The following is a 25,960-nucleotide window of genomic DNA, read 5'->3' on the forward strand; positions in this document are numbered from 1 at the left end:
TGAAAATCAGTATAAACATCTTTGAGAAATCGTAGTGCGAATTAAATCCGAATCGAAAACTGAATACCGCTAAAACTGAAATAAGTTTATTTGGTTATCGACTATCCAAATCTGCAAACCCGATAAACCTGATTAATTTATGTGAAATAGACATTTTTATACTAATCACCCTGTATCTCCAAAACCGGAAGTTGGATCTGACTGAAAAACAAGATGTTTTATAGAATCTTAAAACTTTTCATTTGAATCTTAGATGATTCTTAGATTTCATTTGAATCTTAGATTTCATTTGAATCTTAGATCGGTTCTGCCATCTACGAGAAAAATGAGTCACACAGTTTTAATTTCGTTTCACATATTATCCTGTAGTTCCGGAACCAGAGGTCGGAACCAAACATAATTCAGGAACCTTGTTTGGGAGTATACGACTTTTCATATGAATCTGAGTTTGTAGAAACGATTGATCTCGACGAACTGATTCGAATGGTATATGGCTGTTATGTTCTTCTAGCATTTATTGCTGTAAGTAGTTTAAATCAATATAATTATGGAATTGCTTTCAACTCGAAAATTCTGCCATCATCTGGTTTACATATGTCATATTCGAACAATTATGTTGCCAAAAACGAACCGGGCTAAAATCGGTCTGAGGCAAAATGTCCTAAAAAGGATACTGTACACAGTCTTTTTGGTACTTAGAAACAATTGTATGTAACAGTATTAAAAAATCGTGTTTTACGTTGCTCCCAAGCATTGCTTTGTCATACTGCGCTCAAAACTCCTACTGCTGGGAAAGTCGCTTACACAAAAAAACGATATCTCCGTTAAAAATGGACGGATTTTACCAACCTATGGCTTGTTGGACAGCTATTACCGTGCGGAATCTAAGTCTGGAAACATATTCTGTTTTCAAGGTCAAATGTGACAGATACTGTCAAAAAACTGAAAATTTTGACATAAAACTTCGTATAACTCAAAAAGTAAACATCCGATCTCAAAACCATTCAATAGCGTTCTGGGTGACGGAGAGACCTTTCATTTGCGACTAGTTTGATCAAAATAGGTCCAGCCATCTCTGAGATCTCATACAGACAAACACATATACACGCACACGCACACAAACACAAACACACACACACACACACACACACACACACACACACACACACACACACACACACACACACACACACACACACACACACACACACACACACACACACACACACACACACACACACGGATATTTGCGATTGGTATATGACACTCGGCCCTCCGGGCCTCGGAAAATTTTTCCAAAGTTTGAGCGAATTCTATACCTATTTTTTATATTTATAAAAAAACCCCTTCTTAATCCACCTAGTGGTGTGATAATGCCTTTCTCTTCTTTCATAACAGTCTCATGAAAATATGTTTCATACTTTTATTAAATAATTTTGGACACTAATTTTGACAACAATTGATGCAGATTGATTCGAATAGTTCACAAAAGCATGCTTCAGTGTTTATGTCACACAGTCAGCATCATTTTTCCAAACTAGTGCTTGACATTTGCGTTGCCTATTTGTAATCAGTGATGCTAATCTAAAAAAGCCTTCTTAGTCCACTTAGTGGAGTTTTCATATATCTTGAAAAAATCACCATAGGGGGGAGTACATGAAATTTTCGAAATCGAAAAAAAATTGTTGATGCCAAAAGGCTTAGAATTGCATGAAACGTCGAGATTTAGTGTCATCTCGAAAAAAATTTTTTTTGAAAAAGTCGACTTTTTGGGACTTAGAAAAAATATGAAATTTTTCTAAGTCCCAGAAAGTTGATTTTTTCAAAAAAATTTTTTTTCGAGATACCACTAAATTTCGATTTTGGAAATTTCATGTACTCCCCCCTATGGTGCTTTTTCAAGTTCGAAAATTGTCAAACCTTTACCACCGGGCAGCACCCCTTACGCATGTCCGATTTAGGTCAAATTTTGCATGAAGGCTTTTTTCGAGGTGCTTAAACTTTTGAGCACTAGAACTTAACGAAAATAGAGGTGATCCTAAAATTTTGGCACCCATATATATTTATATATAAGAGCGGTAAAAATCAATGTGTTTTGTCGGTTACGTCACTTATACCATCATATATCGGGAACCAAAAGTTACAACCATTTGATCTTCGAACTTGATCAATGGCCCGACAGTAGCTTTCAAACGAGCCCATGTTTGTTAAAATCGGTTCAGCCATCTCTGAGAATATTGAGCGCGTTCAAATACAACGCTTTTTGTCGGTTACGTCACTTATACAATCATATCTCTGGAACCAAAAGTCACAGCCATTTGATCTTCGAACTTGATCAATGGCCCGACAGTAGCTTTCAAACGAGCCCAAGTTTGTTAAAATCGGTTAAGCCATCTCTGAGAATATTGAGCGCGTTAAAATACAACGCTTTTTGTCGGTTACGTCACTTATACAATCATATCTCCGGAACCAAAAGTCACAGCCATTTGATCTTCGAACTTGATCAATGGCCCGACAGTAGCTTTCAAACGAGCCCAAGTTTGTTAAAATCGGTTCAGCCATCTCTGAGAAAATTGAGCGCGTTCAAATATGTTCTAAAAGTGCACATACACACACACACACACACATACACACAGACATTTCCCGATCTCGTCGAACTGAGTCGAATGGTATATAACACTGGGTCTCCGAGGCTCCGTTCGAAAGTCGGTTTTTCCAGCAATTCTAATACCTTTCTATAGAGAAAGGCAAAAAGGTAAAAAACAAATCAACTCCAAACTTCTCAAAGTGGATTTCGTTACTATTTGTGTTAACAGGATTCACTATAAATGTTATAGTCGTTTTGCCTTTCTCTATAGAAAGGTATTAGAATTGCTGGAAAACCGACTTTTGAACGGAGCCTCGGAGACCCATAGCGTTATATACCATTCGACTCAGCTCGACGAGAGCGGAAAATGTCTGTGTGTGTATGTATGTGCACTTTTCGAAGATATTTGAACACGCTCAATTTTCGCTGTCGGGCCATTGATCAAGTTCGAAGATCAAATGGCTGTAACTTTTGGTGCCGGAGATATTATTGTATAAGTGACGTAACCGACAAAACGCGTTGTATTTATACGCGCTCAATTTTCTCAGAGATGGCTGAACCGATTTTAACAAACTTAAGCTTGTTTGAAAGCTACTCTCGGACCATTGATCAAGTTCGAAGATCAAATGGCTGTGACTTTTGGTTCCGGAGATATGATTGTATAAGTGACGTAACCGACAAAAAGCGTTGTATTTTAACGCGCTCAATATTCTCAGAGATGGCTTAACCGATTTTAACAAACTTGGGCTCGTTTGAAAGCTACTGTCGGGCCATTGATCAAGTTCGAAGATCAAATGGCTGAGACCTTTGGTTCCGGAGATAAGATTGTATAAGTGACGTAACCGACAAAAAGCGTTGTATTTTAACGCGCTCAATTTTCTCAGAGATGGCTGAACCGATTTTAACAAACTTGGGTTCGTTTGAAAGCTACTGTCGGGCCATTGATCAAGTTCGAAGATCAAATGGTTGTGACTTTTGTTTCCAGATATATGATGGTATATGTGACGTAACCGACAAAACACGTTGATTTTTACCGCTCTTATATATATTAGGGTGCCAAAATTTTGGGATCACCGTTATTTTCGTTAAGCTCTAGTGCTCAAAAGTTTAAGCACCTCGAAAAAGCCTTCATGCAAAATTTAAGCTAAATCGGACATGCGTAAGGGGTGCTGCCCGGTGATAAAGGTTTGAAAATTTTCGATCTTGAAAAGGCACCATATGGGGGGGACATTGAAATTTCTAAAATCGAAAATTTTTTTGATGCCGAAACTCTTAAAGCTGCATGAAATATCGAAATTTAGTGTCATCTAAAAAAAAAATGTTTTTTTTTAATTTTGATATTTTTTTTAAGTCCCAAAAAGTCGATTTTTTCAAAAAAAATTTTTTTCGAGATGACACTAAATCTCGACGTTTCATGCAATTCTAAGCCTTTTGGCATCGAAAATTTCATGTACCCCGAAATGATATTTGATTCAACTCAATAAATTTAGCCATTAGTGTGCCATTTGATTAAATTTCGCTTTTCGGTTATTTTTTGGCGAAAACTGTTGGTATATATTAGAAAAAAATTACCATGTTTTACATAAATTATGCGAGTTTTACAGATCTATTAATTGATCATACGTTGTTCAAGTTTTGTTAAAACTTTTTTAAATAAATTTCAAGTTGTATATCTGGATCAGAGATGCCAGATCTGTAGATTTGTCTGAAAATCAGCAGATTTCGTGTATAGTGCTGCAGACATTTTTTGTTGTGCAGACTTTTGATAATCGAGTTTTTCGCAGACTTTCGTCCAAACTTACAGACTTTTGAAATTGCCGCGACCTTGTTTTTTTGCTCGTCAAGTCAGTTTTGCGTGACATACTTTGTAGAGAAATTGCTCCCAGCAAGACATACTTGCTGGCTGAAGTTTTTTTTTTTATTTACAGATTTTTGCAACCCTGTCTGCAGATATTTGAAATTTTTACCTGGCATCTCTGATCTGGATAATCAGCGAGCACAGTAGAAATACACAATGAAGTGTATAATCAAATAACAATTACACTGAAGTCTAAAAATTTTTCGAAGATTTTTTCAAAAAAAAATTTTTTTTGATATTACACTAGATCTGAACGTTTCATGCATTTCTAAGACATTTGGTATTGAAAAAAATACAAGGATCAGCCCCAAGGGGTTATTCGAACCATTGATGTGGAACAAGGCAACCAACATTTCTAATGATCTACAATCAAACAATTCAATCAATCGTCACACTTTTGAATTCCCGATTGCACGAGAGTCTGCTTAGATTGATCTTGATTAGGAACTAACACCGAACATTGTTTGTCTTGATTTGTATTTGTTTTATAGCCGACGAAATTACACCAATATCCCAAATGTATGCAATTATGTCTTTTTACATATCTGCGATACGATTTTGATATTAAAGCTTCTCGCCAAGCATGTGTTCAAGTTTTGTACGCAAGAAGTTATTTTTATAGCTTTAAGTTTCTCTACCATTCTGCGATTTCGGTTGAAGCGATAAACTATTTCTAATTATCAATCGAGTTCATCTTATATAAATTAGAAATTAATCTTAAGCACTCAAAACTTACCTTGGGGTAGATGTCAATTTCTTAGGCGAAACGACATTACATGGAATTTCATCCGAGCTTGCATGACACAAGATCAGAGCATACCAATTAAAGCTTCAAATCGTTTTGCGGCACTTTTTGTCTTGCTGTCTAGCAACAACCTACCTCTAGCATGCTACGCGTAGAACTGAAACGTTAGCTATAATTTTGCTTCTATTTATAGATTCGCGTGCTTCCAACAGCTTCGCTTTTGCATCGATTGACCAATCAGAGTGATGCTTTCCGTTTGATATATCGCTTACTCCTTCAAAACCGTCGTCTATGGCAGGGAAATCCGATATGCCGGAGATTTTTAGCGGACAAAGTAGGACACTGCTCGCTACTAATCAAAATTTCAATAATTTATAATTGAAAATAAGTGGCTTGATACGTTCAAAGCGAATCATAGAAATTGTAGCTTTACCGAATAAATTAAATATTGTATGACCCCTCGCGTTGATGGCCAACTCTCAGTATCGCATACAATTCTAAATAAATTCTCTCGAGAGTGCCATTCGAGTACCAATGAATATTATAGTACGCACTCTCACGCCGGACCTGGTTGACTGGACTGGAAATCGTATGCAGGAGAGATTCGGAAAACTTCGTAATTAATTACGTAGTTCCGGAAGGGAATATTTTACTCACGCTTAATCTGAGGACTCCAAAGATCTGATCATCCACTTTGTTCTGGATCGTGGAAGAGGCAGGAGTGGTTTAATTTTGTTCCGCGCCTCGATGTGTAGTTTTAGGTAATCTAAAATATCTTGAGTTTCCCTTTATCAGTTCACCATAAAATAGTTTTCCTTCCCCAGTGCCAAGCTATAAGGCAAGTTAGTGGCTCCGAGTTTATTGGAGCATAGTTAGTGTCGGTATTATCGATTAAAGGTAAGGTGCAAATTTGCGGACGGTGTAGTGCGTTTTCTAAAACCAGCATGTTGTTGGGTGCGTGTCTTTGTGCAGGTTCTTCGTGCTGCAAATTCCCGTCACATCGACCAACCAGTATCAACGACCACTTTTGACCCCACCATCTAGCTACAAAGTTCCCGTTGAACCGACCGGAAGTGCGCTGATCGTCAAAAGTCAACCACGCGCTAGGCAGGGAGCAGTAACCATCGCTTCGATCCGTCCCGACACCAGATAATTACCGCGTGGAACGTGGTGAACGCAAACCAGAAATCCGGATCTTCTGCGGGCCCGAATCTGCCAGCAAACGACAAGGAAATCGCGCTGGCGACCGTAAAGCAGTCAACGTTCGTCGGTCTCCAGCATCGACCCGTAAACCACGTAAAACCATGGTAGTGTGAGTACGAACCGTTTGTGTATTTTAAATAGTGTTTAATTTTTTGTTAGCGGTGACTATTTATGGTATTTTCAGATGAAGGATTTCTCAAGATATTCGGGCGATTAGTTTTCGGATAATTTTTTGTAGATCTACCCTCCCTAATCTCCTCGCGAGCTGTAGCCCTGTGGCTGCTAAAGTCTTTACCAGTGATGAAAAGCATCGTTTGAGTGAATCTTCTTTATTCGTCTGGTCTTACTGTAGCGATTTCGGTTTTCAAATAATGAAATAATATGAATAATTGATACAAAATATACTGAGCTGTGAGTGTTCAAAATCTGACCACATTTTTACGTGTATTTTTCCTTGAGTTTCTAATTTGTACCCCTATATAGAAAATAAAGATGTGTTCCACATCAAAAGAACACTCTCCAAAAATTAAGAATAAATATTTTTAAATACACATGTTGTACGAAGCGAAAGTTTAGTAAAACAAAACAAAATTGAAAGAACAAAAGATATCTTGTAATCGGAATTAGGAAAACAGAAACTCCTACAACTGTGGCAGTATGAAGTATGTAACTGCGTGAAATTTTCTTACATATTTCGCTAAATCTCAACAAGTTCGTTCAAGCTTAATTAATAATTAACAATAGATGTGATTGAGATCAGTTTCATGATCGACACACCAGAGAAACTCAAACTAACTAATTCGTTCTCACTTTTCACATTTGCATTCCATTAGAAAGACCCCTAGTTGGTCATATAAACACTAAACCAAGCTTCAAAAAAACCTTTTTTTTTCATTCGAAAATATATGGGCTCAATTGACGTCACCCGGTGCATACCTGTTCTCACACAATGCGATCACTTTCGCGTACATACGATATAAACTATGCAGTTGATGATAAAATTACAACACTATTTAAGTTTGCAATGAGATATAAACCTATTGAAAACTATAGCATTGCTGACGAAGAGCTACTTGAAAAAAAATGATAACAAGGGACGTGGACGAAGTGAGCTAACCACCTCCAAAATATTAATAGTGACCGCGGCGACTTGAATCGAGAATCATTAGATAACAAAGTACGTCCGGTAATCGACTGAGTCGGAAAAGCATATTTGATTTTTAAAACACCCGCTCAACCGAGAAATAAGAAAAAAACATGTTTTAAGCATTGTCGGAAAGTTTAACCAATTTTACAAATTTCATTGGAATTGAAGTGCTACTTATCCAATACGAGACTAATCGAAGATAACAAATGGTAGTTGGAAAATGCCAAATCTGGTTAATATGGCGTGTGGGGTAACAACTCCTAGCTAAGTGCTATCGTGTCCTGAACTGGGTTTGTTTTGTTCACAGGTGCATTTTCGTGTAACAAAATTACTTTGCTTGGTTCTTCAGTCGTTTTTTGAATAATTTATGGTTCTAATTGAACATTTGTTGTCTGTAACGATTATTATTAACAGTTTCACTAAGTTTTAGAAGCTCATGATCAACTTACTGCCTCATTCGTAAATGACCGACAACAGAACAAACGAAGAGAGACAAAGCATTTTCGTTTCTCATTGAAAAAATGAGAGAGTATAATTGCCAACGTCACTCTTTCCTCTATGACAAGCCGAAACCAAACTAACGTCTTCGGGGAGCATCAGCAGAATTTCAATTCTCATTCTTTCATCGATGTATTGAAAATCTGTGACGCTTGGCTATAAAGAGTGACTAAAATATGACAAACCGAAGTAATTACATCCCTGAACCTCTTTGGAAACCAAAACTACTACAAATTCGAGCAGCAACATGTAAAAGTCATCGTGAAACCTTTTTCTGTAATTTTCGATTTTCAATGCTTCGGTTGAATACCGACACTATGGGATTTTCACTGAAACCCACAAATGATTGAAAGAACAAATGAAAGAAAAAACACAATTTTGAAACTACGGCCCCGCTTATGTCATTGACTGGACATGGATTTCGTTCTCATAGTTTGCAAGCGAAGCTGAGAGTAACATTAATTTCTCGTCATTTTTGTCTATTTTGAGTCAATGAAAATGACTTTTATTAGCTCTGCTTATGATACATCATGTTGCTTTTGATTCAGCATGACCAACATATGCCTCTATAAGCATTCGATGCGTTTCTGCCGCAATTTTCAACAAACGAAAACAAAATTTTTATATTTTCCGCAAACCAATCACTTTCTAGTACAAAATTCGACATTTTTAACACGATGAAATACTATGATGCTGTTTGTTCAATGACTTGATGTATATTAAATATGTTGGACAGATGACATGGCAACCAAACAGAAAAAAATTGTGGCTCGTTCACACCAAATGTTCATTATCGACACATTTGAAGACAAACACGAGAAAAGGTCCTAAGTGCAAATGAAAGTTTCTCTTTGTTTACTTTCTCTTTCGAGTATTACGGCTCAATCAGCAATCCTTCCATCTAACACTTCAAATAGGACAATAGCAAAAAACATCAACTTTCGATAGAAGCTGTACAATTTGTTGAAAATTACTGGAATTTACCGTAATAAATGACAGAGAAAGTAAACCAAGAGAAACTGTCACTTGCACTTGGGACCTTTTCTAATGTTCATCGAGATTTGTGTCTTAACATTCATTTCATACCGGTACACCCGGTATTACTAAAAAATCTAGAATGGTACCAAAATCGGAAGCGTTTCGATATTTTTAATGCAAGAAATACATCTTCAAAAAATTGTCCACCTTCTTGACCATGCCTAAAAGAGATAAAATTAAAATCCATAAAACCATTATAGCTCCGTAAATATGGCAGTTAGAAAATTGAAAGTTTGGGAAAGTTGTATTTAGTACAAGCTCTTTCAAATATACACACAAAAAAAATTGAATATTATAAGTGACTTAATTCCTCATACGATGTAATTCATAAAGACCTAATTTGTCAAATGACGGGAAATTTAATTTGTAATGACTTAATGTTAGAATAGCTTGAATTTTACTGGTTTCGACTGTAACTTGCATTCTGCTAGCAGGTGCGACTGTATGAATTTAAATGCACCTTTTACCAGCCAAGCAGGAGTATGCTTCTGTTGCTCAGTCAATTAACAGACGTACTTGCAATCCAATGATTCTGGGTTCAAGTCGCGGCGGTTGCTATCAGTATTCTTTTTTTTTATTTCAACAAATTTCATGTCATGGAGTTTTAGACACAATATGAAAAGTTCACGTAAATTTGCGTGAACAGCGACGCTCCATTTATGTGCATCTTATAACATGTAAAATCACAGGGATTTTTTTAAGTGTGTAGTGTCAAGATATGAATTCCTTTTGGGGGTAGATTTCGCATTCTTATCCGGCTATAACCTTAAAAATGCGTGATATTTGTGAGAACCAGTTAAAAAGTCTTTCATATCAGTAGAATATTTAGGGTACGTGGAAGGATTTCATTTACAATTTTCATCATCTCACATATTTTTAGAATGCAATTTTCGCACTTGAGCATGCTCACAAAACAAGGTGTTACCAATGATTTGTTCGGGAAATGTGAGAGCTAGATACCTTGTTAATATGATGTCTTTGTTTAAACCAAAGTCGAACCAACACAGAAAATAAAAACTACCTATTGTTTGACTTTTTTTACTTTATTGTGAATTGTTTCGAATCTTTTTTTCATTCGTTCTTCCCGTATTGAAAAATAAACATCCAACAGCGACAGTTTTGATCAATAAGCTTAAATTAGGTAAAACACGTTCACTCTGAATTTGAGTCGATACGACGCACAGTGGTTCGAATCAATAAAAACGTGGACATAAATCAGTAGCTGCCAAACCGTTCTTTTAATGCATATAGTTGCTTTGAAGAAATTATTTACAAATATATACCGCGTAATTTGATCATATCATTAATTGTTCATGGCCTACTTTGACAAAAAATGTAACCATAACTTTTTTATCTGAAGAGATAGAAATTTTTTTTCTTCTACAAAGTTTTAGAACTAGTAAAAATAATTTACTTTGTCAAATATACCAAAAGTCTAGGTCGCACCGTTTCGGATATACAAAGCGTTTTTATGGCAACCCCCTTAAAATCAGTTTTTTATTCATAAATTGTTTCGAGCTATTTTGTTATGCATACTTTGTTTGGAATAATTGTAGGATTTATAAAATCGCATATTTTTGTTGAAAATAGTGCATAGGTTTGTTATTTCCTGGCAAAGTTATGCAACATTTTACCTTTTTTTTACCTAGGATAAAACCTTGCACCGAAGCGAAATATGCAACTTTATGCAGCTGATTTTTACAAAATTTGTAGGAAAAGATGTGCCCAATATCATAAAAAAAAATCTAAGTGGAACTCGGAGGAACTTTTTTTTTAGGTCTTTTCAAAGTTAGTTTTAATTACTGAATTATGGCAGCCCCCTTAAAACTAGTTTTCTAGTCATAACTTGTTTCGTGTTATTTTTTTATGCATACTTCGTTTGGAATAATAGTAGAAAATATAGAATTTCATAATTTTGTAGAAGCTAATGCATAAGTTTAATCTTTTCTGGAAAATTTATGCATAATTTTACCTTTTTTTACCTAGGAAACCTTGTGCCGTAGCGAAATATGCAACTTAATGCAGCAAACTTTTATAATACTTATAGGAGAACATGTACCTTATCCAATTTATTTTCCAATGAGTATATCTTGAGTACTCTTCGTGTGACTCATTTTCACTATGGTCATGCTGAAACCATGAATGGTTAAGAAACAGAGGGCGCACATTTCAAGTATTTTTGCTGAAGATATGAATAATGTAAAAAAAAAATTTTTGAGATATTCGCTTTATTATAAAAACAGTTTTTTTGGATTTACCTACGTAGAATTTATCCGACGACACGACCAGACACTCCGAAGAAAAATCGGAATAAAAAGTGTTCGTGTGCGATTTACCACCAGTTACCATAAATATAGCGACCCCTTGAAAATGACAAAAACTAACTATTCGAGCAACACTGTTTAAGTTGCTATGAACTAGTTACCAAGGAGCACCAGAATAAATAAACAAACAGTTTGAAATAGTTGTGGAATAATTCCACATTTCATTATTAAGAATCTTTTACAAAAAAATACTGATGACGTGTCTGGATCGATAGCTTCCGTTCGAAAAGCTGTTTCTACGCTAGAACAAGCAACAACACAGATCCGCAACGTCGTTTGTCAAAAGTTTGAAGATGCAATCAAAAAAGATAATTTGGCATCGGTAGAACGATTCTTCAAAATTTTTCCTTTAATTGGAATGCACGATCAGGGAACACATCAGGTGGTGGATCGGTTGATAAACTGAATGCGAGAGACATTGATGCCCTCATTGGTGGAATAACAATAATTCATTCGAGGGCTGAATCGTATATAAAATTTGTCAAACGCTGGCACTTCAAAGTTCAATCCAGCAAGGGTAATTACAAACTAGTGACGTTGAACAGGCACGTTCAAAATTTTTGACAACCTTAAACAATGCTGATATGTCCACCAAGTTTATAGAAACACTGTGGTCGCCTGGAGCGAGTTATCAAAAAGTCTACATTCAATCGGCTTGGTGGACTAGTTTTAAACCAGGAAGTTCGAGCAAAACTTTAAACGAGGAATGTAATTCTGGGAACGTTATGAAAGTGATCAATGCTTAGTTATATGAATATATTCCCTCTGAAGATAACACAAGAGAAGTTTTTTATTACCGTAAACAACCGAAATCAAATTTTTGGTAGTGAATAATTTGCGTTGGCGGTACGGTACGCCACTACGAATTACATATTCGTTATGAGACAAGTACTCCAGAAGTGTCGAGAATACAACGCGCCATTGATTTCAAAGCGGCATACGACACAATCGCTATGGCAGATTATGCACGAATGCGGATTTCCGTATAATTTGACGTGATTCTTCGAGGCAACGATGGATAGAGTAATGTGCTACATCCAAGTATCTGGGACGCTCTCGAGTCGTCTCAAGTCTCAGAGAGGGCTACGGCAAGGTTTTGGATTCTTTTGTCTCTTGTTCAATATTGCTTCGAAGAGCGAGGATCAACACGATCTTCCGAAAGTACGTACAGCTCTTTGGCTTCCCTGACGATGTTGATATTGTGAAGATTATGGAAAGAAACATCGAACTGATAGCCGAAGCTAGAGGTATCTGACTGGCTATAAAAAGATACAAATTAAAAAAAATGAGCAAAAATGACTCAAAACTCTTTGAAAGAATGCATTTAATACCTGCCAGCGCGCCAACTGGTTTCGTTTCAAGTGAGAATCTCTTGTTTTTGTTTACATTCCATATGTAGTTACCAAGGCTACTGGTAACTGTTTTTCAAAATCAATAACTTATCAACTTGTGTTGCCAGTTCCAACATTTTTTCAAGCAAATCCGTTTTGACATTACCAGTTACTGAGGGGTAGTTAAATTTGCGATACAGTTTTGATAGTCGAGTGGCAGGTCGTGTCGTCGATTTATCTCTATTACCTAAGTATCTACTACAAAGTTAGCATTTAAATGAGTAATTTTTCCCAACACTTTTCACAACCTAATCAATCAACTAGGTAGTTAATGTTACCTAATAAATCATTAAAATATGTCACTTAGTCGCATTGCATTCGATCAATAAGTATAAGCTTCGGCACAAGGTTTCCTAGGTAAAAAAAGGTAAAATTATGCATAAATTTTCCAGAAAAGATTAAACTTATGCATTAGCTTCTACAATATTATGAAATTCTATATTTTCTACTATTATTCCAAACGAAGTATGCATAAAAATATAACACGAAACAAGCTATGACTAGAAAACTAGTTTTAAGGGGGTTGCCATAATTCAGTAATTAAAACTAACTTTGAAAAGACCTAAAAAAAAAGTTCCACCGAGTTCCACTTAGATTTTTTTTTATGATATTGGGCACATCTTTTCCTACAAATTTTGTAAAAATCAGCTGCATAAAGTTGCATATTTCGCTTCGGTACAAGGTTTTATCCTAGGTAAAAAAAAGGTAAAATGTTGCATAACTTTGCCAGGAAAGAACAAACCTATGCACTATCTTCAACAAAAATATGCGATTTTATAAATTCTACAATTATTCCAAACAAAGTATGCATAACAAAATAGCTCGAAACAATTTATGAATAAAAAACTGATTTTAAGGGGGTTGCCATAAAAACGCTTTGTATATCCGAAACGGTGCGACCTAGACTTTTGGTATATTTGACAAAGTAAATTATTTTTACTTGTTCTAAAATTTTGTAGAAGAAAAAAAATTTCTATCTCTTCAGATAAAAAAGTTATGGTTACATTTTTTGTCAAAGTAGGCCATGAACAATTAATGATATGATCAAATTACGCGGTATATATTTGTAAATAATTTCTTCAAAGCAACTATATGCATTAAAAGAACGGTTTGGCAGTTACTGATTTATGTCCATGTTTTTATTGATTCGAACCACTGTGCGACGTAAATATAACTTACTCGTGTGGGGGACGGGTAAAACGTGATGAGTTAGTCGATGCCTTTCACACAGCCCAACTGGGTTCGATTCCTGATAAAAAATAATTACAAGCATTTTACCTACAATTAGCTTATTGAACAAAACTCCGAAGCCTGATGGAAAGTACTCAAAGTTAGGTAGTTCATTCTTCTAGTAATACTAGACAATTAGATTTAGATGGCGTGCTTCTGAAGGTATCATATTTACTAAACGTCTCTGTTCGGTTTCATGTCTGAAAAGTCTGTGACAAATCTGTTCCGTGTCGTGGTTAAAAAATTTGTTCCGTGACACTCACCCAGTTGAATGTAACGCTCGAGGCTAATCCTCCGCTGTTCGATTTGACTCGGTGTCAACGGCAGCAACTTCTTGGGCGGAAAGCTCGGCAATACCAGCGTGGGCAGTGACCGTTTCAGTTGTTCATGCAGGCTGTGTAGTTGTTTGTACCGCAGACAGCAGTGGAAGCTTCCATTGATGTGTATGTTGAAGCCCTGCAAAAAACAAAAAACGAAAAGTAATGTAATAATGCACTTTAAAGTCATAGAAGCGTAATGAACGATTTTGAGCTGAATATAAAAAAAACAAGTCTAAGCTTATATTAGGTTCGCTTTTACACTGTGCAATAGTAATTGTATGGAACAAAATACATATTTTTGATTCTAAAATCGCCTTGTCAAGCTTATTAACAAAACGGTTGGCTTGTTTATATTCAAAGCGGTGCGATTATGCTTATCACACTTGATACGTGTCTAGTTGAGCTATCGGTTACCCACTGGAACGTAATAGCATGATGATTAAATGCATACTAAAGTTCATATGGTACGTGTACTGAAACCAATGTGCAAAGTGGTTAACAAATAGACAACGTCTTTTCAAGAGAGAGTATGTGGTGTGAGTTAAACTTGTGATGGAAGATGAAAGACAGTGCTTACCAAACTGAAATTCGGGCATAATGTAGAAAAACAAGTACACAATAAGTTAATTAATTGAATTATTTGTTTTACCTCTCATAAAAACTTCTTGTTTTTTAATCAGATCCGACAATTTCACTTGAATTAATCGGGTTTACAGATTTTGATAGTCGATGATAAACTTATTTCAGTTTTACCGGTATTCGGTTTAAATTTTATTTAGAGAGCACTACGATTTCTCAAAAATGATTTTCAAAAATTTCAAATTAAACGAAATGGTTTACATTCTCTTAGGCGAATTTAACTGACTTCGGCTACACTGATCACTTGTTTTCTCAAAGAAGGCCAAAACGAATTTAATTTTTAAATTAAAATTTCAAATTAAATGACTTATGGTTCCATACGTAATTGGTGATTTTTATCCGATTCCGACTTCCGTTTTTAAAATTCAAGCCGTCATAGAAGATGACGATACCAAAAAATCATCAAAGTTGGACTCAAAACTATTTCAATTTATTCGTCACATTATTTCATGGCCATACGAACCGTTTTCGATTATGCTGGTATCTGATGTGATGTGAAGTGAAGTTCAAGGACTAGCCCCGATATGACTCTAATTCAAAATTAACGGTCTTATGATCCCATAGCCTGCTATTGCATTTCATTGGGATTCGACTTCCCGTTCCGGAGTTGCAGGGTAATATGTGAAAATTATGGAAAATATGTGCACTCAATTTTCTCGAAAAATTTTAGCTGAATGTCAATGAATTGGAATTTATTTTGAAAAAATGAATATACATCGGCACTTCATGCTTCATGTAATACCATGCCGGTGATGTAGTGATGTCAATAATAACAATAATAATAATAATCCTACTACATGTTTGATGCTGCTGATTCATGCTTGACTTACACATGCAAAAGTAACAGAAACGCAGGTTCGCTACGTTTGTTAAATTTCGTTTAGTTGGTTTAATCGAGATAAAGCATGAGATAGTGGATCGTATAAATAAAATGTAGTAAAGTCCATTGTTTGTAGTATCTTCTTAAAAACAAAGTCCACAGAGTACAACGCGAGTTTGTATGAATAAAAAAACAAGTTCGAATATGTAGTTAACGCTACTTTAGAATTTTAGGATTTACTGCGTGCAGTATCGCCACGGAGCTCAAAAACCTGGAATAAGCATGCACAAAGCAAGAAACGTACTTACTGCTGCAAAGATGCAACTTTGTTTGATTTTTCTACTTCACTTTATGAGCAAGCATACGAGTAGCAACCTCTAGAGCTACCTACCAAAAAATTGCAAACACTACATGTTCGAAAGATGTTGTGTAGTAAAATCTCTGCTTTTGACAGGAACGTGTTCCACATGTAGCATTTACTACCGAAATTCAAGCTTGCGACATTTTATCCATACGGTCCAGTAAGTCAACCAATTGGAATTTAAGCAAAGTCTTTGTCTCTATGATCAATATTCAGAATGAAGTATTATTTCACGGGACTTTCGCTCGTCTCATATGGAAAGGTTATACAATCACTGCAAAAACCGATCATTGCACCGAGTCCCGAATGGTATATACCATTCGAATCAGTTCATTGAGTACGCAAAATTTCTGTGTATGTAGCTATTTTGTGCACTCGCTTTTCTTGGAGATGACTAAGCCGGTCTGCACATCCTTGGATTCAAATGCCATAGGTAATTCATGAATTTCAAATTCATCCGACTTCTGATTCCGGAATTACAAGGTTGAGTTTCAATTTCGGATTACTTATTTTCCTCAGATATAGCGTGACTGATTTTTACAAACTTAGGTCGAAATTCAAGGTTGTATAGTCCCATATAAAGCTTTAGAATTGTGAAGTGTTGAAAAAAATTTCACCGCCTCCTAAAGCGACGAAGCAAAAGAGGGGAAAAATCATTTTAATTAGGTTCAAAACTGTTTCAATCTGTAAGTCATATTTGTTGCTTGCCATACGAACCAACTTAGGCTATTCCGGTCCTAGAAAACCGGTTTCAGTATTAGAAATAATGATACAAAACTGCACTTTTCATTTTTCTTCAAGAAGGCCAATACGATTTCCACAAGCTTATATATTTAAAAAAGACTTACGGTTTCATACTGAACTCCTGAATTCGTTGTGGATATCACTTCCGGTTTCGGAACTACAGGGCAAACAGAATTTGTAGATTTTGTTAGATAACGTTCGAACAAATTTTCCTATTTCTTTTCAATGAACAGTTGTTTAGCGGATTTCACTGTAATATATGTTATATGATGTTATGAGGCAGTGTTGCTAAGCTCGCTTATATTGTGCAGATAATTCTCACTCATGTGCCATCAGTACATCTGAAACTCCCGTGTGAGTGTGCTCCCCGTGATTTTTTTAATAACTATTTATTGAGATATGAGTTAAAATTAAATTATTAAGATTTTAATTGGGTGTTCAGCCACAAGTGATGACTTTTCAGCCCTATTACATATATATATATATATATATATATATATATATATATATATATATATATATATATATATATATATATATATATATATATATATATATATATATATATATATATATATATATATATATATATATATATATATATATATATATATATATATATATATATATATATATATATATGATTTGGTTATTACTATGAGGACATCATTTGCAATTCTGAGATTTTTGTGTAGGGAAAATTCTAAACCTACTTGTATTGTGTAATGGGGAGAAAGAACTTATATACTAACTTACTAACTAATACAGAGAGCGAATCAATTCAATTGAAGATTGCATCGATTTTTGGCGGAATTTGCTTTTAATATTATGTGACATTACGTCTAATGGTTCTATATTTGTGAGTCTGTGTAACTCATTTGTACTAAACCAGGGAGGACGCTTCAAAATCATTTTCAGAATTTTATTCTGAATCCTTTGAAGCGTTTTCTTCCTGGTGGAACAACAACTTGACTAAATTGGTACTGCATAAAGCATGGCTGGTCTGAAAATTTGTTTATAAATTAACAATTTGTTTTTTAGACAGAGCATAGAATTTCTGTTTATAAGAGGATATAAACATTTAATATATTTATTGCCTGGATTCCTTTAATGTGATCCTTGAAAGTGAGTTTTTTGTCATACGTTAAACCTAAGTATTTAGCTTGATCAGACCATGTCAATTCCAAGCCATTCAATTTGAGAATGTAATTATTGTTTGGTTTATGAAAAGAAGCTCTTGGCTTATGAGGAAAGATAATTTATTGCGTTTTTGCTGCATTTGGTTTGATTTTCCATTTTGACAGATAATCACTGAAAATATTTAAGCTTCTTTGTAGGCGACTGCAGATCACTCTTAGATTTTTACCTGTTCCTAACAGACTTGTGTCGTCACAGAATAGCGATTTCTGACAACCAACGGATAGATTTGGATGATCAGAAGTGAAAATATTATACAAGATTGGAGCTACGCTCGATCCCTGCGGAACACCGGCTCGTACGGGTAGCAATTCAGATTTACAATAGCTAACCTGAAGAGTACGATCAATTAAATAATTTTGAATCATTTTGATCAAATAAATAGGAAACTGGAAATCAGACATTTTTGCTATTAAACCTTTGTGCCAAACGCTGTCGAATGCTTTTTCTATGTCTAGAAGAGCAACTCCAGTGGATAACCCAGAAGATTTATTTGCTTTTATCATGTTCGTTACTCTGACAAGTTGATGAGTAGTTGAATGTTCATGACGAAATCCAACCTGCTCTGGTAAAAAAATTGAATTCTCATTTATATGAGACATCATTCTCAACAAGATAATTTTTTCAAAAAAATTTTTTTTTGCTGATAGAAGAAAGTAAGCTAATTGGTCGATAACTTCATGTTTCTGCTGGGTTTTTATCAGGTTTGAGGATAGGAATTACTTTAGCGTTTTTCCATCTTTTTGGGAAGTAAGCTAATGAAAAACACTTGTTGAAAATTTTAACCAGGAGTCTCAAGGCAACATCGGGAAGATTTTTAATAAGAATATCAAAAATTCCATCATTACCAGGAGCCTTCATGTTTTTAAGTTTCCTAATAATTGATTTAATTTCATCAAAATTCGTCTCAATAATGTCATCTTGTGATAACACTTGGATTGAAATATGATCATATTTCAGTGAGACTTCATTTTCAATAGGATTCACAACGTTCAAATTAAAATTGTGTACACTCTAGAACTGCTGAGCAAGTTTTTGAGCTTTTCCGCCATTTGTAAGATGTATTTGATTTCCTTCCTTGAGAGCAGGAATTGATTTCTGAGGTTTCTTAAGAACCTTAGAAAGTTTTCAGAAAGGTTTAGAATATGGTTTAATTTGTTCAACTTCTTTAGCGAAATTTTCATTTCGCAAAAGAGTAAATCTATGTTTAATTTGTATTTGTAAATCTTTAACTATGTTTTTCATAGCAGGATCACGAGAACGTTGATATTGTCGTCAACGAACATTCTTCAACCGAATGAGCAGTTGAAGATTGTCATCGATGATAGAAGAATTTAATTTAGTTTGAGCTTTGGGAACTGAAAGATTTCTAGCTTCGATAATATAATGATTTAAATTATCAATTGCTGTGTCGATGTCCGCAGAATTTTCTAAAATAGTTTCATGATCCACATGATTTTCAATGTGAGATCTGTAATCAAACCAATTAGCTCTATGATAGTTGAATATAGAACTAATTGGATTAATTAAAGCTTCGTTGGAAAGTCTGAATGTTACAGGAAGATGATCTGAGTCAAAGTCAGCATGTGTAATCGGTTCACTACAAATGTGACTTTGATATGTTAGAACCAGATCAATTGTAGACGGGTTTTTCACGGAAGAGAAACAAGTCGGATTACTGGGATGAAGAACTGTGAAGTAACCAGCTGAGAGTTGATTATGAAGTATTTTACCATTACTGTTATTTTGCCTACCATTCCACTGGACATGCTTAGCATTTAAGTCCCCTAGTCTTGGAGTACGGACATAATCTGAAATAGTGCGAGCAAACTCGCAGCAGTAACCCACTCGCAATAAGTGTTTACTCCTGCTGACTCTCACTCATCGTACCCATAAGAAAACAGCACTCGTGTTTAAAATGTAACTTTTTATGAGTTACTCATAAGTGTGCGCGGAGGAGTGTGAGTAAGATAGAATACGCCTCGCACTCGCTCGAAAATGTGTTGCGTGCACTGGGTTCTCGCTCTATTAGCAACACTGGTTATAAGATATATGAGAAAGGCATCATTACATCACTGAGTGGATAAAAACGGGTTTTTTACATAATTTGTTTATACCCGGCTTACCACAATATAATGAACAAACTCTACAAATCCTGTTTACCTTATAGTTCCGGAACTGGAAGTAGTATCCACATGAAATTTATAAATTCCGTATGAAACTTTAAGACTTTTCCTTTGAACCTATAAGTTTGTGAAAATCGATTTGGCCATCTTGAAGGAAAGCGAGTGAGATCCTTTTTGCAGTTTTCAATCACCATTTCCAATTCTTCCGAAACCGGAACTGGAACGGTTTTCCTGCACTACCGGATGAAATAGTTGCATATTTTTTCAAATAAATTTGAATTCAATGATATTTGTTTATTCTTTCGGTCGCACTTATCATAGAATAGCTGAAATTTTTATCGACCGCAGCACCATATTTTACCAACATTACATACGCATCATTCCTTTTGTGTGTTTCTTCTTCTTTCGGTGCTGTACATATTTTCAATCTATATGGCGATTTGAAAACTTTGACACTCAATTCAAATCAAGATTTGTGAAAATCGTTTCAAGCATCGCAGAGAAATCGAAGTGAGTTCTATTTTTGGAGTTTTTCATCACCACTTTCGGTGCTTCCGGAACTGGAAAAGGAGGGACCAGTAGTGCCAAATTAAGTTTTTATGCCTACAAACTAGAAGAATGTATCAGACAGTTTTATGGAATTTGTATATGTTTTTACCACCGTTCGTGAAAAAATCGTTAGTATTCCACTTATCACGCTTATCACACTTTAGTGATAATCGCTTATGACGAACCGGAAGTTGAATCCAGATAAAACGTTCTAGAATTTGTTAGGAAACTATAAGACCTTTCATTTAAATCGGTTGATCCGTTTTAGAGAAAATTGAGTGCATACTTTCTCTAATTCTCTAATTTTTACATATTACCATGTAACTCCGGAACCGGAAGTCGAATCTAAAAGAAGTTCATTATCAGACTATGGCATCATTACGCCTTCCATTTGAATCTAAGTTTGTGAAAACCGTTCAGCCATCTCTGAAAACAGTGAGTGCATATTTTTTCCATTTTTTTGTGCATATATGTCCGGAACCGGATAAAAAGTCGGTTTTCACAGTGATTGCATAGCCTTTCTATATGAGAAATGCAAAGCAGAATGATATGTTGCGATATACTATGTACAATAGGCTTTCATTTATAAGCCATTTTGCACCCTCATTGACGACCTTCAAAAGTAATCTCACCTTTTGACGACCTGTAAAAGTACCGAAAATAATGACTCTAAAGTGGAACTCACTTCGACATCTCATGGAATGTTTAATCGATTGTCACACGTTGAGAATCGAAGGAACAATTTTGTAATTTCAAATAAATTCTCTTTTCGATCCGACTTGCAGTACCGAAATTATAGGGTAATGAGTGATTGAAATTTCAAACAATCATTTAAAACAATTTAACAGCCAACTTTAATCCATATAGAGTTGTAGTCAACGTTTATATGCGAAAGCGATGTAATTTTCAGCTTTTTGATCACTTCCTATCACTGTCGGTAGCCAAAATCGGATGCGAAGCACCGGTATGACGGGAGAGGCCATCAACTAAATATATCTACAAATTTGAATAATTTTAAGACCAGTTTTGCATCTTTCATCACTTATATGATGGTTTGGAATGTTCAACACTCATAACCTGTTACTCCGGAATTGGCAGTCGGATCCGCATAAAATGCAATAACAGTCCAAAGGACTGTAGGGTAATTTGTGGAAATCGGACTAGTCATTTCTGAGAAATCAGTGTAAATTTCATTTCATGTTTTGAGCCGCTGCCGTTGGAGCTTCATGAATTAGAAATCGAGCATCAGAATAGCAAGCGTGACTTTATTTAGCCATCATTTAACAAGCCTTGTCGACTAGAGCAATTTGCGAACCAATTTTTATGAATTTGGTTCTATTCACATCGTTACAAATAAAAACAGACCATTGAAATTGATTTTTAACGGGTATCACTCTGCATTTCCGAACCCAGTTGAAATTTTGATGGGATCTCAATCTTACCTTGCACGCCCAGACATTTTGCGATCTCGACGAACCAAGTCGAATAGTACAAGAAACTCGGCGCTACAGGTCTCGTTTTTCTTAGTAATTGCGTAACCTTTCCATATAAAAAAGGCAAAAGGTATCAAATTTTTCCAGTTTTTAGATCCTGTTAGTTGATGTCTTCGTTGTAAGTGAAAACTGAAGATTGAGGAATGAATATTCGCTTATGTTTTTCAATACAATGAAATATCGATCTACTTTTAGATGCGATTTTTTTAAAAACTTATTTCGTATCATCGGTACAATAGAAAAATTCGGCGCTCTGCACGTCGAGCGAACCAAAAATCAGTCTGAGTAATGTCAGAGGCATAACTGGATGACGTGAATACGAACAAAACTTCACACTTCTGATTATCTAAAATCGTTCTCATAAGTTGATATATTCTGTGAATTGTGCAAGTTTTCTTCTCTTTACTGCCAGAAGTGTAACGGTGCACCTATACTAAAGTATGACGAATTCGCGACACACTTATTCTAACACACAAATTAATAAGACAGGTCGAAAGAGAGTAAAAATGCGGGTAGGTAAATTTAGTTCCAAAATCTAGTAAAGAAACCAGTTCCAAAACACTAGCCAAACAATCCCGAGATAGGATTTAGTTCCAAAGTCTTAGTTCTAAATTCTGAACCGCTACTCCGGAACTAAATTCTAAGATTAAGTTCTAAACCTAAAATTTAATTCAGAATTCAAATGGAACAGAATCTGAATTCGGTTCCGGAATCCAACCCAAATAAGGTTTTACACCACGTAGGTTGTTGCTGCTGTTGGTGTGATGTCCTAACCACGATGTCCAGTTCCAAGCAGGCAACCAAGCGAAATCAGTTTTTCAGAAGTTTAAGAACACTTAACTTTTTAGTTATTTGTGGATATCTCACACAATTGAAACGTAAATAGCTGATCATATTTCTTGATTGCATGGAGAAAGAACTATGTCGTTGCGTTTAGTACTACGCGAGATATTTATGATTAAATTCTCCCACAAAGCGAATTTTAAAAGGTACTCCATAGCCAAGTAAGGCGTATTCACGTCAATACAACAATGTTATAGTTGTTTTTTTTTTTTAGATTTACATAGTAGGAAAACTTTGCATAGTTCTTCGGGAATATATTATTAGTTCTAAAAAGAACTGATTTTTAGAATTCAGGTACTGGACCTGAGTTCAAGAACTTAACAGGTTTCAAATTTAGCTCTAGAACTAAATTCCAAAAGAATCTGATGTAGTGCAAATAAATGTATGTATCTATCATCGGGATGGCGGCAGAGCTATAAATCCGTATAACTTATTTTTTATTGATTACATGTTTTATATATAAATAAAATAACTTTTGTGTGGGAAAATGTTTAATCCTGATTAAATTATCTCTATCTTTATTGCACTCATTGAAGTGCCAGGAGAAATCATCCCGGTCGAAAAAGGAAGATTCATCTTTTTTAATGATGAAAGAGAAGATAAAAAATAATCATAAATGGAATTAGGGCGCAAATTTTTCTCTCATTGTTTATAGAAAAAGTCTTACACAGTTTTCAGCGTTAATTACATAAATAATATATAGAATCTGTCGAGAGGAGAGAGCAATTGATGGTAAATAAGGAGCATGAGCGTATCAAATGTGCAGAATGACAAAGTTTGTACATGTATTACAAACTTTGGATGCGTTCTGAAAGTTCAACAGTTAACAAGTTCAACTTGCGCAGATTTTCAATGAACCAATGATTCATGGGGTTAAACCAATTAAATTTGTCGATCGAAATCGGTCCGATTGATCACGTTCCTCTTTCATCTTATGATAAAGCAGGAAAAACTTTCTGTAATATTACTTATACATTGGCAGAAAAGCCAAACTTTCTTGAAAATCTGTATAAAATCAGTATTTTTTTGTAAAATTCGTATGAAATTCAGTAAATTTTCTTAATTTACTTGAAAATCAGTAAATATTGAAAAATTCGTAAAATATCTGGTAACTTTGCACACCAATGAATCGAATGTCACGAACATTTGAAACATGACCTCTCAAGGATGCCTCTGCTAGAATACTAGAGGGATTTTAATTAATTTTCAGACCGTTTGTTGGCAGAGGATCAACGTGCCCTTAGTGCTCTTGAGCGAAAGGTGGAGCGAACCATCTATGGAGTACTACAGGTGGAAGACGGCGTATGAATCACGAATCCCAACTGCAGTGTGGAGAATCACCTATCGTACGTAGAATAGACGTTGAGTGGCCGTAATGTGCTGGGCATATCAAATAGTTTCTATGGGAGCATAAGACCATTGGTGTACCGAGAAAATTTGGCACTCGAGGCAAAACAAGATTTGCCGACCCCATCGTTGGTGTAGAGAGCCAAAAAAAGGCTGAACTACATCTCCGGACGGATCGATTGGACGTAGCACAACAAAAAGATCCCAAGGATTGGTTTGCCACCCTCTGAAAACGTTGCGCCTGGGGACGGTGATTGATACTGATGAACGAGTTCAATTGGAACAGATGTTAATGCAAGATCTTCAAAACAATAAACCAATTTTGCGTTTTTATTACAGTATTAGTTAGTAGTTAGTTCAAATAGAAATGGCCTAAAATCTTACCGTGAAGGATGAACCGGAATTATCCGAACCGAATTCCTGCGTATCCGGAATTGAGAAATGCATCATTCCCGTTTATCTACTTCTATGTTTCACCTCAAAAGCAACGTACGAATTTGCTTTAGTATTTAAACTCAGCACAAACTCGTGTGTACACTATGCGATCTGACTTCCATACATAATTTTAATTGACACATGTTATGTAGGAATGCGGTTTCCCGCAGTGAATGAAGAATGTACCTCATTCGATATACATTGAGCAGAAAATATTCAATTCAAATAACACTACTCTTTATTAGTCATGTTTTTTTACATTTAATAATACAATTACACTCAACTCTAAGAACTCTATATCTTCACTTTGAGGACACTAGTTCGTTCGTCGTTGTTTAGCCTTATCACGTACCCGTCGGAGTGATCCCCGATCTCGTTCCCATCGGCGGAAACTCGACCAACTTCGTCCACTGTTTCGCCAACCTACTGATTGTGGACAAAGCCAAATGATATAAGTATATAAACAGTCCCCGAGCCAGACTGACACTAACACCACCAACAAGCGGGATTGATGACATCCAATTACGATTTTCTATTTGTAGATTTTGGACAGTTTCTGCTCCTTGAAGACTTTCAATGTGGAGTTGTGTTTACCTATTACTAGAAATTTCAAGCGATTGCTCTACATGTCTTCACCGAAGATAAACTGTATCGATTAGTTGAATCAGACTGCTAACGACGGACAGAATGAAACTTGTTTTACGTTCTTCAAACCTCTTTTCAATGAAGGCTGTCTTCAACCCACACAACATTACCACAACCGATTCGCATTGCACAACAAGCACGAATGAATAGAATGTTGCGAGTCGACCGAATGAAAACCAAACCCAGCTACAGGGTTGCCATATTCACTGATTTGTCTATTATACAGATTTTTCCATCTATTTAGCTAAACAGATTCTACGTCACAGATAACAGATTTTTTCGAAAATTTTAGATTTCTGCAGATTTTTAGGAATATTTCGTGAAACTGACCGATTTAAAATGTTTCTGCTAGAATTAAAGCAGCTCATACACGTTCAGTTTCCCGGACAGTTTCTCGTGTTACTGAAGAGTTTATTCGGC

At 35.5% G+C, this 25,960-nt stretch overlaps 1 protein-coding gene across 1 annotated transcript in view; it reads right to left on the minus strand.

Moving 5' to 3' along the window:
* The window catches only part of LOC131435486 (sorting nexin-17), a 30,756-nt gene extending 5,088 nt beyond the window's left edge, over positions 1-25,668 (minus strand). Inside the window, exons 1-2 of the mRNA XM_058603414.1 lie at positions 24,845-25,668; positions 14,285-14,477 (exon numbers count right to left, since the gene is read on the minus strand). Coding sequence (XP_058459397.1) covers positions 14,285-14,477; positions 24,845-24,910 — 259 coding nt within the window. The 5' untranslated portion in view covers positions 24,911-25,668. The remainder of the gene's footprint in view (positions 1-14,284; positions 14,478-24,844) is intronic.
* Between the last annotated feature and the right edge of the window lie 292 nt (positions 25,669-25,960).

The sequence above is a fragment of the Malaya genurostris genome, chromosome 3 (genome assembly GCF_030247185.1).
Source record: "Malaya genurostris strain Urasoe2022 chromosome 3, Malgen_1.1, whole genome shotgun sequence".
Classification (NCBI taxonomy): domain Eukaryota; kingdom Metazoa; phylum Arthropoda; class Insecta; order Diptera; family Culicidae; genus Malaya; species Malaya genurostris.